The sequence below is a fragment of the Sparus aurata genome, chromosome 22, assembly GCF_900880675.1.
Source record: "Sparus aurata chromosome 22, fSpaAur1.1, whole genome shotgun sequence".
Taxonomy (NCBI): Eukaryota; Metazoa; Chordata; class Actinopteri; order Spariformes; family Sparidae; genus Sparus; species Sparus aurata.
Genome location: NC_044208.1, coordinates 26178771 through 26192901, shown reverse-complemented (window position 1 = coordinate 26192901; position 14131 = coordinate 26178771). Strand labels below are relative to the sequence as shown.

The following is a 14131-nucleotide window of genomic DNA, read 5'->3' as shown; positions in this document are numbered from 1 at the left end:
TCACATGGTTTCGCTTCTGTTAATCATGTCATTATGGAAAGAAACAATTCTGAACAAAATAAAATGTTCTTTTGTCGAATCCGTCAATATATCAGTCTCGACTCATCTGGTGACACCATGTGGAACCGCGGTAACAGCGCAGCGGTTTAATACTACAGAAAACGCTCATTGAGCAGCTGCCTAATGAAACAAAAGAGAAACGGGTTTATTTGTTTATAGTACAGCGAATAAAATCATATTGGTTTAATAAAAATGTCTGTCAATGATAATAATTACAACAGCGATCTGATTTAATGCTGAACGCAGCGTGAGTAGTTTTACACGCAACGGCAGCACACAGTTCGGTCGGATGCCCTACTGAGAGGTTGGAGTTGTGCACCCTGTAGCCTGCAGCTCTTTATCTTAGCCAGTTGTTCCAATACTCTCCTGCAAAAAATAAAAATGATCTCCTAATCAAAAATGTCAAACACTATCATCATCATCAGCCAGCATCTCTTGCTACTGCTTCACAACAAAAGCTATCCTAGGTTTCAATAGTTGAATGTGGTTGTATTAATACAGCTCTGACTTGGCCTTAGCAGAGTGAATAGAAAATACTGAGGTGGTTATCAACAAAAGGATATCTATGCATGTGATTTCTTGCTCATTTGCCAGTAGAAACATAGAAAACATCTCAGTAAAGTCATTGAGGTTGAAAAAGTAAAAGCAAAAAGGGGGTTTTCCGCTTGTCTGAGATCGAAAAGTTGGTTTATTGAGAAAAGCAAAGTGCGACGAGGTGCGATGGAAACGCACTTGGAGCAAGCGACTGAAACATCCGCTACAGATTCTGCTTCACCGAAGAGACGAAAAACAGCGACAGATGAAAACATGATCTCTGTTGAACACATGAAACAAACATAAATGCTATAAATGTTTGAGGTTTGACTGGCGCTGCATCATGCTGCATAATCTTCTCCTGCAGTGATGCAATGGCACCCGGCAGGAGGACTTGGCTTCGTTAAGCGCCAAAAGCTGGTGACGCTTTTGACACTTACCGAACCAAGTCTTACTAATTGCACAGAGATAAAGACTGAAAGGCACATACATTTTTTTTTGCTAGTCACATTTGGATGGAAATCTAATTAATTTCATACAATTTTAAACGCAGCATTTTATGTATGAATCGTTCCCTGTCCAACCCTCAATTCTCAAAAAAGCAATATAAACCCAGTGTGAAAATGGTGGACTACACCACAAACAATGAAAACCACAATATGGTAAGGAAATTACAGAATGTAAATGGATATTGCTGAAAATATAATAAAATAGCATCAAAAACAGTGTTTGATTTGATGAAAATCTTCTCGATGATTTATGTTCCGTTTTCCGTCCAATAACGTGAGCTACAAAATCTTTGGAAAATATAAAAGAGAGGATGTAACGCGGACAATAGCTGCATTATTACATAAACAGAGGAACCTAAAGAGCACTTAGAATACAAAACAAATTCCTTTAATGAAACAGCCCGTGGTTGATAGAGGAGATGGAATGGGACTTTGACTCGCTCCAAACAGTGACTTTGATTTCCGAGATTTGTTTGTTTCCACAAAATGACAGCTGAAACCCCAAGTCTTTCTCTAAACCAAAGTCTCACTACACTCCAAACTCAGCCCAGTGGTTGGCCACCTACAGAACAGCGAAGATGAAGATGAGGGAAAAACCCCTTTGTATCAAAGGCTATCTTCTGGTGACTCCCTGGCTGATGTTTATCAAACGCTGATTTTAATGCTCCATTTTTATCATGGCGATTAGCATTGTTTAGTAATCAGTCAAACCGAGACTTCCCCCTTGTCCGTGCGAGTGTAAACACTTGTCTTCTCAAAACAGCTTCATTTGGATAAAGAAAGGACAGAAATGTCTCAGTGAATGTGATGGTATATTTTTTGTATTGTTCGCTAAAGCAGAAGCACATGATGCAATGTTAGTGTTTACGGAGAGGAAAAAGCAGAAAAAGCAGTAATTGCAGTATCAGTCCTATGTGAGCCATGACACATATGACCACCATGAATCGGCCTTTTTCTCTCAGAAATCCATTCTATCCCATCATAGTTTTTCCACGACTCCTGAGCTTAACTTTCAGCCACAATTTTATATAATCCCCTTTTTTCAATAACCTCAGTTTGCTTTGATTACCTTAATCACCTTTGAATCTGACCAATTTTCAGAGTCTGCGGTATCTCGGCCTGGGCCTGCTCGGTGGTGTGTGCGTGATTGAGGTGAGGCGCTCAGCACTGCCGAATGCAGTAGCTCCTTTGAGTTGGTTTCCTCGACAGTAGGAAGGAAAACCTTTGGGAGAGGGGGGGTGGGTGGAGGTAACGTGAAGGGAAGAGTGAGGGAGCGACCCAGACGGTGACTTGGCTGGGGTCAGGTGTAAACATATGCACAGCTGGCGGGCAGATGTGCTCAGACGTGAGCCAGTGACCATGTCTTTGGTTCCTTCCTCTCCGCTCACCTGATGTTCATCTAATTCAGCGAGCAGAAACAAAGAGTAGGCAGCAAAGAAAAAAAATTTGAAATTGTGTGCAGACATTCTTTAAATACACATAAGGGGTCTTGCAATGCAGACAGTGAGAAAAAAATCAGAAGGGGGGGGGGGCACAAAGAAATCAAAAGCTCTGGTTACTCAAGAAGTGGCCTCTGCTCCTCTGTTACTTAGCGAGTCAAGCGAGTGTGTGGTCGATGAGAGAGAAAGTATAACATTTCCCATTTTCTACTTTACTGGAGTGGTCTGGGAGACTCATCGGATGAGATTTTAAAAAGATCTTTCAGTGCACTGACATCCTTGAACGCACCATGATTACATTCCTTGCACCCATTGCTTTCTGTTCCCGCTCTTATTCAGTATGTGCCAGGCCAAAGAGGACACACAATTTGGTGCATTTTTGTGGATTTTCTGAGACCCCTAATCAAACTTTCAAACAAATGATCTCATGATGTAACGGACTGGAGAGATGCAAGCAATAAGAAAACAAACTCTCCACTACTGCGAGAGCAATAACCAAAAGTTTACACCCCGGCAAACAGTTTAAATATTTACCAACCTTAGTAAAACAGTCGGGGATTATCCTGTATTGTTATAACACTGAGAAAAGACTCTCATACTTTCCATATTTTCTGCTGATTCCATGAGGCTGAAAACAAGGAGGGGGATCAGATTAAAATCTCTTTGTACATAAACTACCCATTGACTCACAGTCTTCCTGTCGGAAGGAGCAATTAGCTCTCCGAGACAAAGATCTCAGACATGTTAAATGGCTGAAAATAAATAAATGTGGGTATTGCCGTTAGACTTTAGGCCCTGTTTCAATTAGAGCAGAGGCCGTGGTCTGTGTCTCTCACTGAGCTGCTGGCTCCTTCGAGCTCTGCTTCTATGGGGACTTTTTAATTGCTATGTTTGAGCTGAGAGGGAAACAGAGAGGGGAAATGTACTGTATTCATCTTGGCCTCCCACTATGCTTCACTCATGAAGGCCTGGGGTGATTTGTCTCTTTAACGCGGAACGCCGTACAGCGAAGTACAGTGCTGCTCAGACAATGCGTTCATTCTTCCCATCATGAATGGAGATTTTCTTCCACAGGTCCCTTTTTTTTTTTCATTTCTTGCAGCGGATTGATTTATGTGACATAATTTATTATGACCAGCCACCCGAGCTCCTTCAATTTCAGGAGGTAAAATGATCTAGAGATTTGCTAAAATCACAACACCTTCAATATAAAAGCTTTTGACAAAGTCTGCACTTGATATTCATCATTAGATTAGTGGTTGGCATCTGTTAAGCCTTATATAACTGATAAAAGTAGTCTGTGGCTCTTATTTTAAGGATTGCATTCCTTTTCAAACATTCCACCCAATCTGCTGAAGTCGGTTATACTTTCGACGGAGCGTAAGATTTCAAACTCCTCGCTCTCTTTTGCTTTTTCCATATCCAGCTGATGGCAGCCATGTCAACTATCAAAAAGCGGAGTCTGCTTACAGAGATGACTGATGAATGATGGTAGCCAGATCTGTGTATGTGTGTGCGCGTGTGTGCTCTCTTTCTCAGCATCCAGACATGTGGGTCATAGAGAGAGACCAGATACACACCTCCTGATCTCTCTGCTGTCAGATCAACACTTTCTGTCAGCATATCTCTGTCGCTCTCTCTGTGCCGCCCTGACACTGTATCTATCCAGTCTATTCACTGTCCTCAGGCATCCCATCAATCACTCTTCACGACCCCTAGATCTCTCTTCGCGTCTGCGCTGCGCTGGGACGAGAATGTTTAAAGGTCCCTTTGTCCCGTTGAGAGCGGCAGCGACGTGAATTTCCTCTCAGATGCGATAATATGATGACGGTTACGCTATTTTCGGGGACACCACAGTCTCTTTCTTGTGTCTCTCAACACCCGTAATAAGCAGCGTGTGCCTTCCGCGACGACGCTTATACCTTTCACCCTTCCCTCTCTCCCTCTGTGAGTTGCGTGATTACACGCAGACAGATGGTTTGAGTTGGAGCCCTAGCCGCCGCACGCTAATATCAAGACATGCTTTGAATTTATCTCACATCTTAATGGACGACGGGGCAGACAGGCGGTTTGCAAACTGCCGAACCGTTCCTCTCGCCCTCTGTTTATTACCGTATTTATTTGACTGGATTCGAGGAATGAGGCGAATTGGCCCCTGTGAGAACGAAACAGAGAAAGTGAGAGGGGTAAGAGCGTTTGACTGTTAAGACTGCGGTCATGAGAGCTGTCAAATGCTTGTCTGTCTGATAATAAACCTCACTGCATCAATCAAACCATCCTCTGTCCTCTGAGGCATTTTCAGGCCTCTCCCTCAAGATATTGACATCTCTTGCTGCCTCCGGCTTAAAGCACTTTTTTTCTCAAGCATCCAGGCTGAAATGTGACTAATGATTTACATCGCACCCAAGGCCTCTACTTGAGGAGCATCTTCTCACATCGTCTTGACCCCAAAGGCCACGGGAATACATTGAGATAATTGCGGTCATTTTTATTTTTTTGTTAAGCCTCTGCAGTGGTTGTATAGTATCACATTTCACTACAGTGGCCCACTCACTTACTGAAAGATAAACTCCTTTTGTTGATCTAAAGTGGTTTGCTTACGCTTCATCAATTGGTCGGCCGGTCAAGCAGCAGTTTTGGGAGGAGAGACGAGGGCGAACGGCTCAGCAGAAGTGGCAGGAGGAACAAAGGCTGGTTTATGGCGTGTGGCCATCAGACAGGCTGCATCAACACTGTTCGTCAGGACCCAGGAATAGTGCGGAGGGCTGAGTCAGCCTAGCAGCAGCTACCCACAGCAAGGGGAAGAGAAGGGAGAAATGTGTGTGTGCTTGTGCGACGGCCAGATGCAAAAGGGAACGGAGAGGAAAAAGGGGGAGAGAGAAAACAACCCAAGGTTCTTGTTAAAACGATATTGTTAAGGATCCCTGCTGTGGGATTTACTTTTTTGCTATTCACCGTTTGACTCCATGACTCCACTCTTGACCCCACAGCACACAAACACAAATGGGGAACGTGGCCTCCATAACGGCCCTGTTTACTGGAAATGCTGCTCACCAGGGACAATAAAGACTTATGATGCATACAAGACTCCTGCCAACCTTTGCTGCTGCGGCCTAATGTAACTCCCATACCCACACATGCACGTGTATACTGTACACACGAAAGGAGATAAAAAAAGACGGTAAACAACAAACATATGTCCCTTATAACAAGACAGACCGAGTGACTCATTTTAAGGTAAGCCATGAATAAAGATGCAAAACTTTTCTGTCCTTTAATAAAGGCAGGAATAAAAATTTGTCCAAGTCTCAGTTCAAGGGTTCAATAAAAACCCACATTAAACATTCAGGGGAATAAGATGAGGTGTGTGCATATGGAAAGAGGTACACCTATTAAAAGACCAACATGCAAACACATAATTTATGGAGCTACTGTTTATAGCAACAGGACCCGGTGTTGTCATCGGCCTAACACTTGGGGTGTTGTGTGGTGTGGGGACGAGCTGTTTATTTTGTCTATCACTTCGCTCTATCGACTGCATGTGGAGTGTGTGTGCGCGCGTGCATGTGCATGTGCATTTTCATTTGGAAGTGATCTCCTGTGTTTTTCCTGTTGCAGAGCACAGAAGCGTGTGGTGTGGAAGCTCAAAGCTCTCGCCCACATCAAGAGAAACCATCCGGCCTTACAGCCACAAGCCCTCCCTCTCCTCCCCCCACTCAGGCGTAATAACAGAGCCATCAAATAGCCATATTTATAATCTCTGAACGGGCCAATTTTAAAGTGGTCAACTCCAGAGGTATAGGAATTGTTGAGAGCAATTTGCGGTTTTCATTCTTAAAGAGGCACCATCCCAGTGGCAAATGAAATAAAGTCAGCATCCTTTTTTTTTCCATTTGTCAATATGAAGGCTGGGTTCAATTACGTCTTTGGCTTTATTCTGATATCACTTCAGAATGATTTATTTAAACTGGGATGGGCATAAATTATTTTATTATACTTCCCCCCCATGTTTGTGTAACACAGAAATTAGAGCATTTATCAGTTTTTCAGAGTGCGATGATGAGATTTCGCCAGCCGGCAACAGCATGCTTTGCATGTCATTACTGTGAGAGCAGTTACTGAACTGTTTATCTTCAGGAACAAGTACTGTGTGCTGTAATTTTTGATCATTTTTCCTTGAGTAGGTGGGCTGATAGACGATGCCATCATTGATCGCCGATGGCTGACTGTCATTGACTACTGAGCCCTGTATCAACGTAACATTGTGATTTAAGAGGCGCCCACCAGAGGGCACAAGAAAGTAGTGTTATGTTGCTTTTCAATGCCCTAACTTTACATCTACATTTTCTTATCAAACCTGCTCAGTCTGGTGAACCCATGCTGGGTTACAATGGTGGCAGCTGTATTTCTGCAGGTTGCTGTGTGTGTTTCTCTCAATCATGGGGTCATCAATTGTATTTTCTTAGCTTAGCCTCCTCAGTGCAGTCATGCTGGTAAGCATCTCCCAGTCAGCACTGGTAAGTTAAAGGTTGTAATTAAGTTTACTTTTGTTACAGAGAGCTGTTCAGGAGTTGCTTGTCGAAGCTAACGTACATAAGCCCGTCTGCCCTGGCTATTTTGATTTTTAGCTCATCATTCTCATCAGTGTCATAACAGCCTTGAGCTTCGGGGAACATTACCAAACCAACTCTTGCAGCGATGTGATCTTTGGCTGCGAGCCATCCTCACCTCCAACAGCCAGGTTTATTCTTCCTGTGGTACTGCATAGTTCTAGTACTACTACTAAACTACAGAGTACAATCAGCCATTTGGACTTACATTTGACTTTGTAGCATTTTGGGAGGAAATGACACCAGACTTCACTTTTTACCGCAGACAGCGAAGCTGTAGCAGATGTTTTTTTTTTATGCAACTTAACCTATCACCCAATATAACTAGTTAAAAATATTCTCAGCCGTTAACTGACTAACTAAACTAAATGATGTTAAGCTAATCAATTTATCACATATTACTCAACATAACATAGTATTTGTGTTCATCAGCGCTGAAACACCAGATTTCAGAGATTGAAAAGCGAAGTTGAACTCTAGCAAATAGCATCTGGTTTAGCAACACACTGTGAGCAGAACCAGCAGCAGATCAGCATACATGAATACATTTCATCTGGTCATTACTGTGCTGTTATGGTGCCAAGCGCTCCAGCCAGTTTCCAGCTTCCTGTCACTCGCTGGTATCTGACACTGATGAAAAATGCAGCGTGTTTCGATCACCACAACATTACCATTCTGTTTTCTCTATATGTTGAGATCAGATGACTCCCGACTGTTGACCTTGTATGATAGATGTAGTGCTGTGTAACAAGTAATCTGCTATTACTTTTTCATTTTTCATTATACAGGATGTGTGGTAGAGGTCGATCGCTTAAAACTAGGAAAAATCCGGACAATTGGAGATTAAGTTACTTTTTGTTTGTAGTTCGAAGCTGGAGGCCCCAGGTTAACGAAAAAAAAAAAAGAAAAAAAAAGAGCAGTGGGACCCATATTCGTTTCTGCAAGATGGATTGTGATTGGTGTAAAAAATTTGATTTTGACAGAGAGTCCCTCTACAAGACTGGTCAACAGCTACTGTAAGGCCTTTACCAGTTAAGTTTATATGATGTGATACTGGTGAATATTTCAAATGCACGTTTCTCAAATCAAAGTAATTCAGTGAACCAGGGACTTTCGAGAACACTTAGGTCTGAGGCCCTGGGGCAGTTTTCCACATTGTTTGGTAATAAGAAGCACTCATGGGTTGGACCAGATCCATATTTGAACTCGGCCGTCATCTTGATCTCTACTGCACACCAGCAAAGTCTTGTGACTTCTTCTGTTGTAGTTACTGCACTATGGGGCTCTCCAGGACCATACTTTAAAATTGCCATGATGACACGCATACACATACATGCACACTTACAAGGTGAAAAGAATATCAGCGCCATTGTTACGGCTGATACTAAACACGCTAACTTCAGCATGCAGACCCCTGTTGTTTATAATAAGAGGTTAAACTGTATTTCAGATATCAGGATCCTAATAAGGAAATGACAATGACAGCATTAAATTAAACATATTATAGTCATTCTGGGTGGAAACATGTTTCATCAATCAGGCAGTAATTCAAATAAACAAGTTTGAATTAATACCATTATACAGCAACAAAATATCTATTGAGGATGAGAGTCTTTTGGCTCCCTGGTCACCAAATGGGGGCTCAGCCAACCTATTAAAAAAAACGCAGACGTCTGCATTTTCAAACTACAGTAAAATCCACATCTAAAGCTCAAATCTACATAAGGAGGGTGCAGTTTTGACCCAAAGGCCAATTATTCAATGATTTTCCCCTGACCTGAAAAAGTTGGAACGGCTGAATATTGTAACCATCTTAATCGCATTGTTTACTGACGCTGAATCCTTTCAGACCCCTGGGTGTTTTTACTGTGTGATATGCAATGTCAGACCCACAGCTATTAACTCCAACCTCCTTTCATCTTTCTGTCCTCTCTTTTCGCTCTCTGCCCCTGAAGGGTTGTGCTCACGCATGCCACCGTCATAATCAGCCATTCTGATATTCAAATGAGTACAGAAAAGCATTATTCGTACATGTGCAGTTGACGGCCAGAATACATCAACAGACAGCTGGCATGAAAATGGCCTCTCGTTTTTTTTTGTTTTTTTTTTTAACTTTGTCAAAGTGTAGATTCAAATGGATAAGAGTGAGGTATGAGGAAGAAATATTAAGGAAAAAAAAGAAGCCAAACAGAGGGAGCTGTGGTGCTGTTAAAACACAGCCAAATTACACCAATGTCTGAGCAGGAAGGAAACCGGGCTTTATACACTCCTCAATAACTTCCTGTTAAACATCCGCAAATCACAAACTCACAAAAGGATTACAAAAAGAGTCTACCAGAGACCTAGTGTCATCTAAACACCGACTGTGTATTTATGTGACTCCACTTGTAGGAAGCTGACCACCATCAGGTTCCTCTGTGTGTGTGTGTGCTGGATGGGATGTGTGTATCATATAGAGGAGGATGTTATCAACATGGCAGTGATGAGAGATGAATGGCGTCCCACGGGGGCAGACTTAAGCCCCTGCACATGTGCACAGCACAGCCACCCACTAAAAATATGACTCCTGGATACTTTTCCGACTTCTGGCTCTGTCCATAAATCAACGGCCGGACAGCGGAGCTTGGACTTGGCAAACTATCAGACGTGCCTCCAGTGACTAGGCCTGTCCGTCATCCTGCCACTGCTACCTGGAGCTGCTTAATTAATGTGGCAATTGAAGGCTGCATATCATAATGTACACACAGCCCCCTCTATCTTAGCCTTCCTGGGCTTGTTATTCTTGGTCACCGTTAAGGATACGTCCCTGTGTATGTTCGGATATTTATAGGTAATGGATCTATTAAAATGCATGAGAACGAATTAAAAAACAAATAAATGCGAAGGTGCTCAAACGAGGCTGGAATGTTTTGAAAAGGGATTTTCGGTTTGATGTGTTTTCACAGCGTAGCTGTCGAATTTATCACATTCACTTTTGTTGGTGTTACTCAGTCGTCTCATTTCATCATTCAGAACACACAGGCTGTTACTGCTCCAGAGATTTTTCATTTTCATTGAGGTCTGCTGTATAAAATATGCTAAGGAAGCTTACTTAAAAGAGTTAAGCAGCCTGTCCAACAGCTCTTTTCAAAGAAATAAAAGGTTCAACTTAACCAACCAAGAGATGACAGAGAGCTACATGCAGCTCTTTTTCCACCATTGGCCATACAGAATATTTAACCTTCATGGAGGGTTATAACTCCTGGAGCTCATTGCTCAGCCTTAGCGGTAGTGTTTCTCTAAGCAAAGGGGGAAACTGCATCAACGTGACAGCCTCAGGTAGAGGTTAAAGCCTCTACATTTGTAACTCTTTGCTGTGCGTAATGCCACCTCCCTTGGTTATAAAGACTTCATAAATCAAGTGCGCCGATCCTCTGCGATTCTCAGACTGGAGACAGGCTGATTTACGTCTACAACTTCTAGCAGACTTCTCATCCTTTATCCTCCTTTATTGCCCCCCCTTTCTCTCCGTGCTGAAGCAACTACTCCCTTAACTCTCTTTTTCGCTCTCTCCTCTCCAGGTGTCTGGACTCTGACTTAGCACCACAGCTAGCCAACCAACACACACACACAGGAAAAAGGATCTACTTCCAGGGAGGGCTAATAGGATGTGACATCATTTATGGCTGATGTGTGACATGTCAACTCTCTACGGTAGGATGTTTTTCAGTGAAATTTTTCATACCTGCCACAGAGCACAGTTTTTGAAATAAAGCTAACTTTTACAGCAATACAGTTGTAAAAAGCTTCAATACAACAAACTTCAAGGCCATAAAGTGTGTCGCAGCTGGCCTGTGTTTTTAGAGGAACATGACTTTTACCTAACAACTGTTGATGATATTAACAAAGTCAAAGTTAGTCTGGAGCCCTGCTGTATGGGTCGGTACGTCCGGTCGCTGACAGAGGAGGATCTCCCTCAGTCACAAATCATACGTTTTGATCAGTTCGACCCCGGCCTCGGCTGGGAAGTGGGCTTGTATATAAACTTGGCCTTTCTTCCCTCTGAATTATGACCCAGGGCTTCTGATGGCGAGGAAGCTGCGTGCACATGATGCACTTTCCAGATCAGGAGAGATAAATCAACACACTGTATGTCAAGTCCCACAATTGAGAGGCATTTAAAAGGCTTTAATCTGTAAATTTGAGTTACCTGCTGAGATTATATACCTCTCCAATACTAATAAACTTCTTGCACTTTCAAAGACTTCTAGTCCAATAACCATATAAAAAGCTGAACATTTCTTTTTGTCTCCAACCATATGCTATTTTTTCAAGCTTCAGGGTTCTTGTTGTACTGGGAAGACCTTCAATGAGTCGACTTTGAACCCCAATCCAATTTCTCCATGCAATTCAAAACCATAGAGAGGGATTTTTAAAGAGTCTTTGTTTCGGTCATTGAAGAAAGGAAACAGTCTTTCGTGGACATGTTTGTACTCAAAATAGTGGATCCTTTGTTTTAAAAGACTTTCATTTTGTTATGGCTTCAGGTCTCTGTTATTGTTGCGGAGTTGGGTAAAAATTTAGTGCTGGTTAGCCCTTGACTGTGCGTGCGAGTGTGTGTCTCTTTATACGTTAGTGAGTCACTGAGGAAGCTATAAGCTTAGTCTTTTAGTAGTTTTCAGTACTGGAGGAGAGAAGGGGGCAACCCCAATAATCTTGTTTGACAGTTGGGAGCAGGGGCAGCGAGGCGATGGTGTCCCACAATGCAATTGTAAAAACAAACAGCATGGGAGTGTGTGAAGAGGGGTGGGAGGCACTGTTCACCACAGTCTGGGGAAACGTATGTATACACACTCACATATGTACTCTACATACATGTGCAACCTTCTAACAGGCCTTGTGTGTGTCAGACTTTAATCCAGTCCACTTCTCACACATGTGTATTATGACAAGCACAACCTCTATGTGTCCCAAATTCTCTCACTTTCTCTCTGTTGTTCTTTCAGTGCAGGCTGAAGGTTTTAATCCTGTTAAGACTTGTCAGGACTAATACAACGACAGGTCAAACCACCGCTGCTACCCCTCCACCTCCACCCCAAGATCAAGGGATGTTGACACAGGAGAAAAAAGAGTGACTATGTTTGCCTCTTTAGTGGTTACTGTCCAACCGTCATGACCCACTCCTGACTACAGAGAGTGAAAGTATGAAGAAGCAAGCGTCTAACTGTTCTGTATCAAGATGGGATTTTGTGGAACTGGAGACCACTGCTAATCCTGCGCTACATCATTTAATTCAGATCTTTATTCAGATTAACAGATGGCCTTGTTTAATCTTAAATTTTGATCGTATAAAAATATATATATTATACATACAGTATATGTCACTCCCTATTTGTGCATTTAAGGATGTTACCAGAAAAAAGATGATGAACAACACTCCTTGAAGGCTGGCATCACTAGAACAACATGGGAGGGATACAAACTGCTACAAACTTTTTTTGTCATTGCCACTGTCTCAGGTGATGCAATACGCTTTTTTCCGCTGTGATATATTTTCTGCAACCTTCACAGAGCAGAGTCGCTCCAGAGCTCCGATGTCGCAGTATACCGAGGCAAATCACTTCCATATCACAAACTCATTATCAAACCTCGAAACACATTTGTCGCATCAAATCAATAGCAACCACACACACTAACACAGACGTTAATGAAACAAACAAAATACTGATTTCTGCAACGTTAGAAGTTTACAGGGAACATGGTAAAGTTGTAATCGAGGGATTCAGTCAAGAAAAAAATTACAAATGTGGACTAGCAACTTCTGCAAAGTCATACTACTGTCAAGTCAATTATTTTTTTCTATATAGAACTTATTTCATAAGGCTAGTGTTGATTTCAGTGCAACAAGGTGATGAAAGGTATTACATCCAAAAGGTAGGAGCAGATAAGCCATGACCATCCAGTAACACACCGGAGGACAGAACTCCTCGTGTTTGTTTTACATTACCCGACTAATACCTGCTTGATTTACAAGGATTTTCTGTTCTTTAATTAACATAAATGACACATCAAACAACAAAGGGAATCTTTTTAGAGACGGTTCTTATATTTGGGATTATCTGTGTATTCTAATGTATTTTCCATCAAATTTTCCATTGATTTTAAAGCTTGCAAAATGATGCGTCTCTACTGTCCAATGCATTAAAATCAAGACAGTTTTCAACTTTGATTTCGCACTTGCCTCTCTAGTGCTCAGCTTAGTGGTCAAGCTTCACCGCAGTGTGCAGCAGTGGCCCTGTTTGGCCTAACTTAACAAACCTCATTATTAGACAAGGGAATCTCTTTATGACAGCTACTTCTAACTAATGGCTGACTCTTCAGCGTGGCTGGACACGTAATGCTTTCAACAGCAGTGAACCAGCACTGCCCAGTCTTGTGCCTTTGAGCTGTTGAACAGACACGAACACAGAGTGAGTGAGTGTGTGTGTGTGTGTGTGTGCGTGTGTGTGTGTGTGTGTGTGTGTGTGTGTGCGTGTGTGTGCGTGTGTGTGTGTACCCACATGTTCGTGTATTAGGGACTGGGCTGCCATTATTGGATCTGCAGGACATAGCATGTTGACCCATGGGATGGGGGTTTACACCAAAAGCACACGCTACGGCACACAAACGCACGCTGTGGTTTCTCCTGTGGCCGCTCAGCTCATTCAGGCCCCGACCGCCATCAGCAGCCCCCCTGCCTCTCTGGCTCCCCATCCCAAGGGATCACACAGCATCGCTGGGCACTCACATCCTCGGCTGTGGGCAGACGGCCAGCAGCTGGGGCCGAGGCCCTTGAGCCGCATGGAGGGCAGAGGAAGAAATCTGAGAGGAGGAAAGAAAAAAGGTGGATGTAAGGAGGCAGAGGAAAAGAGGAAAAGGTGGAGGGGAGATTGGTGGGGGTCACCTATCACATAGTTTATCATATACAAAAGTTCCAAGTGTGCCTGTCATCCAGGAGGCT

The 14131-nt window shown here is 42.8% G+C and overlaps 1 protein-coding gene across 17 annotated transcripts in view; it reads right to left on the bottom strand.

The window, feature by feature from the left end:
• Positions 1–14131, bottom strand: part of runx2b (RUNX family transcription factor 2b) — a 123127-nt gene that overhangs the window by 82599 nt on the left and 26397 nt on the right. For 4 of the 17 annotated variants that reach the window (XM_030406158.1, XM_030406179.1, XM_030406159.1 and 1 more), the window contains one exon: positions 13692–13992. The exons of 8 other annotated variants lie outside the window; for them this stretch is intronic. In XM_030406158.1, coding sequence (XP_030262018.1) covers positions 13692–13884 — 193 coding nt within the window. In that variant the 5' untranslated portion in view covers positions 13885–13992. Of the gene's footprint in view, positions 1–2172; positions 2503–13691; positions 13993–14131 lie in introns of those variants that run through there. 5 more of the 17 variants (XM_030406164.1, XM_030406168.1, XM_030406171.1 and 2 more) reach the window with 4 other exon arrangements.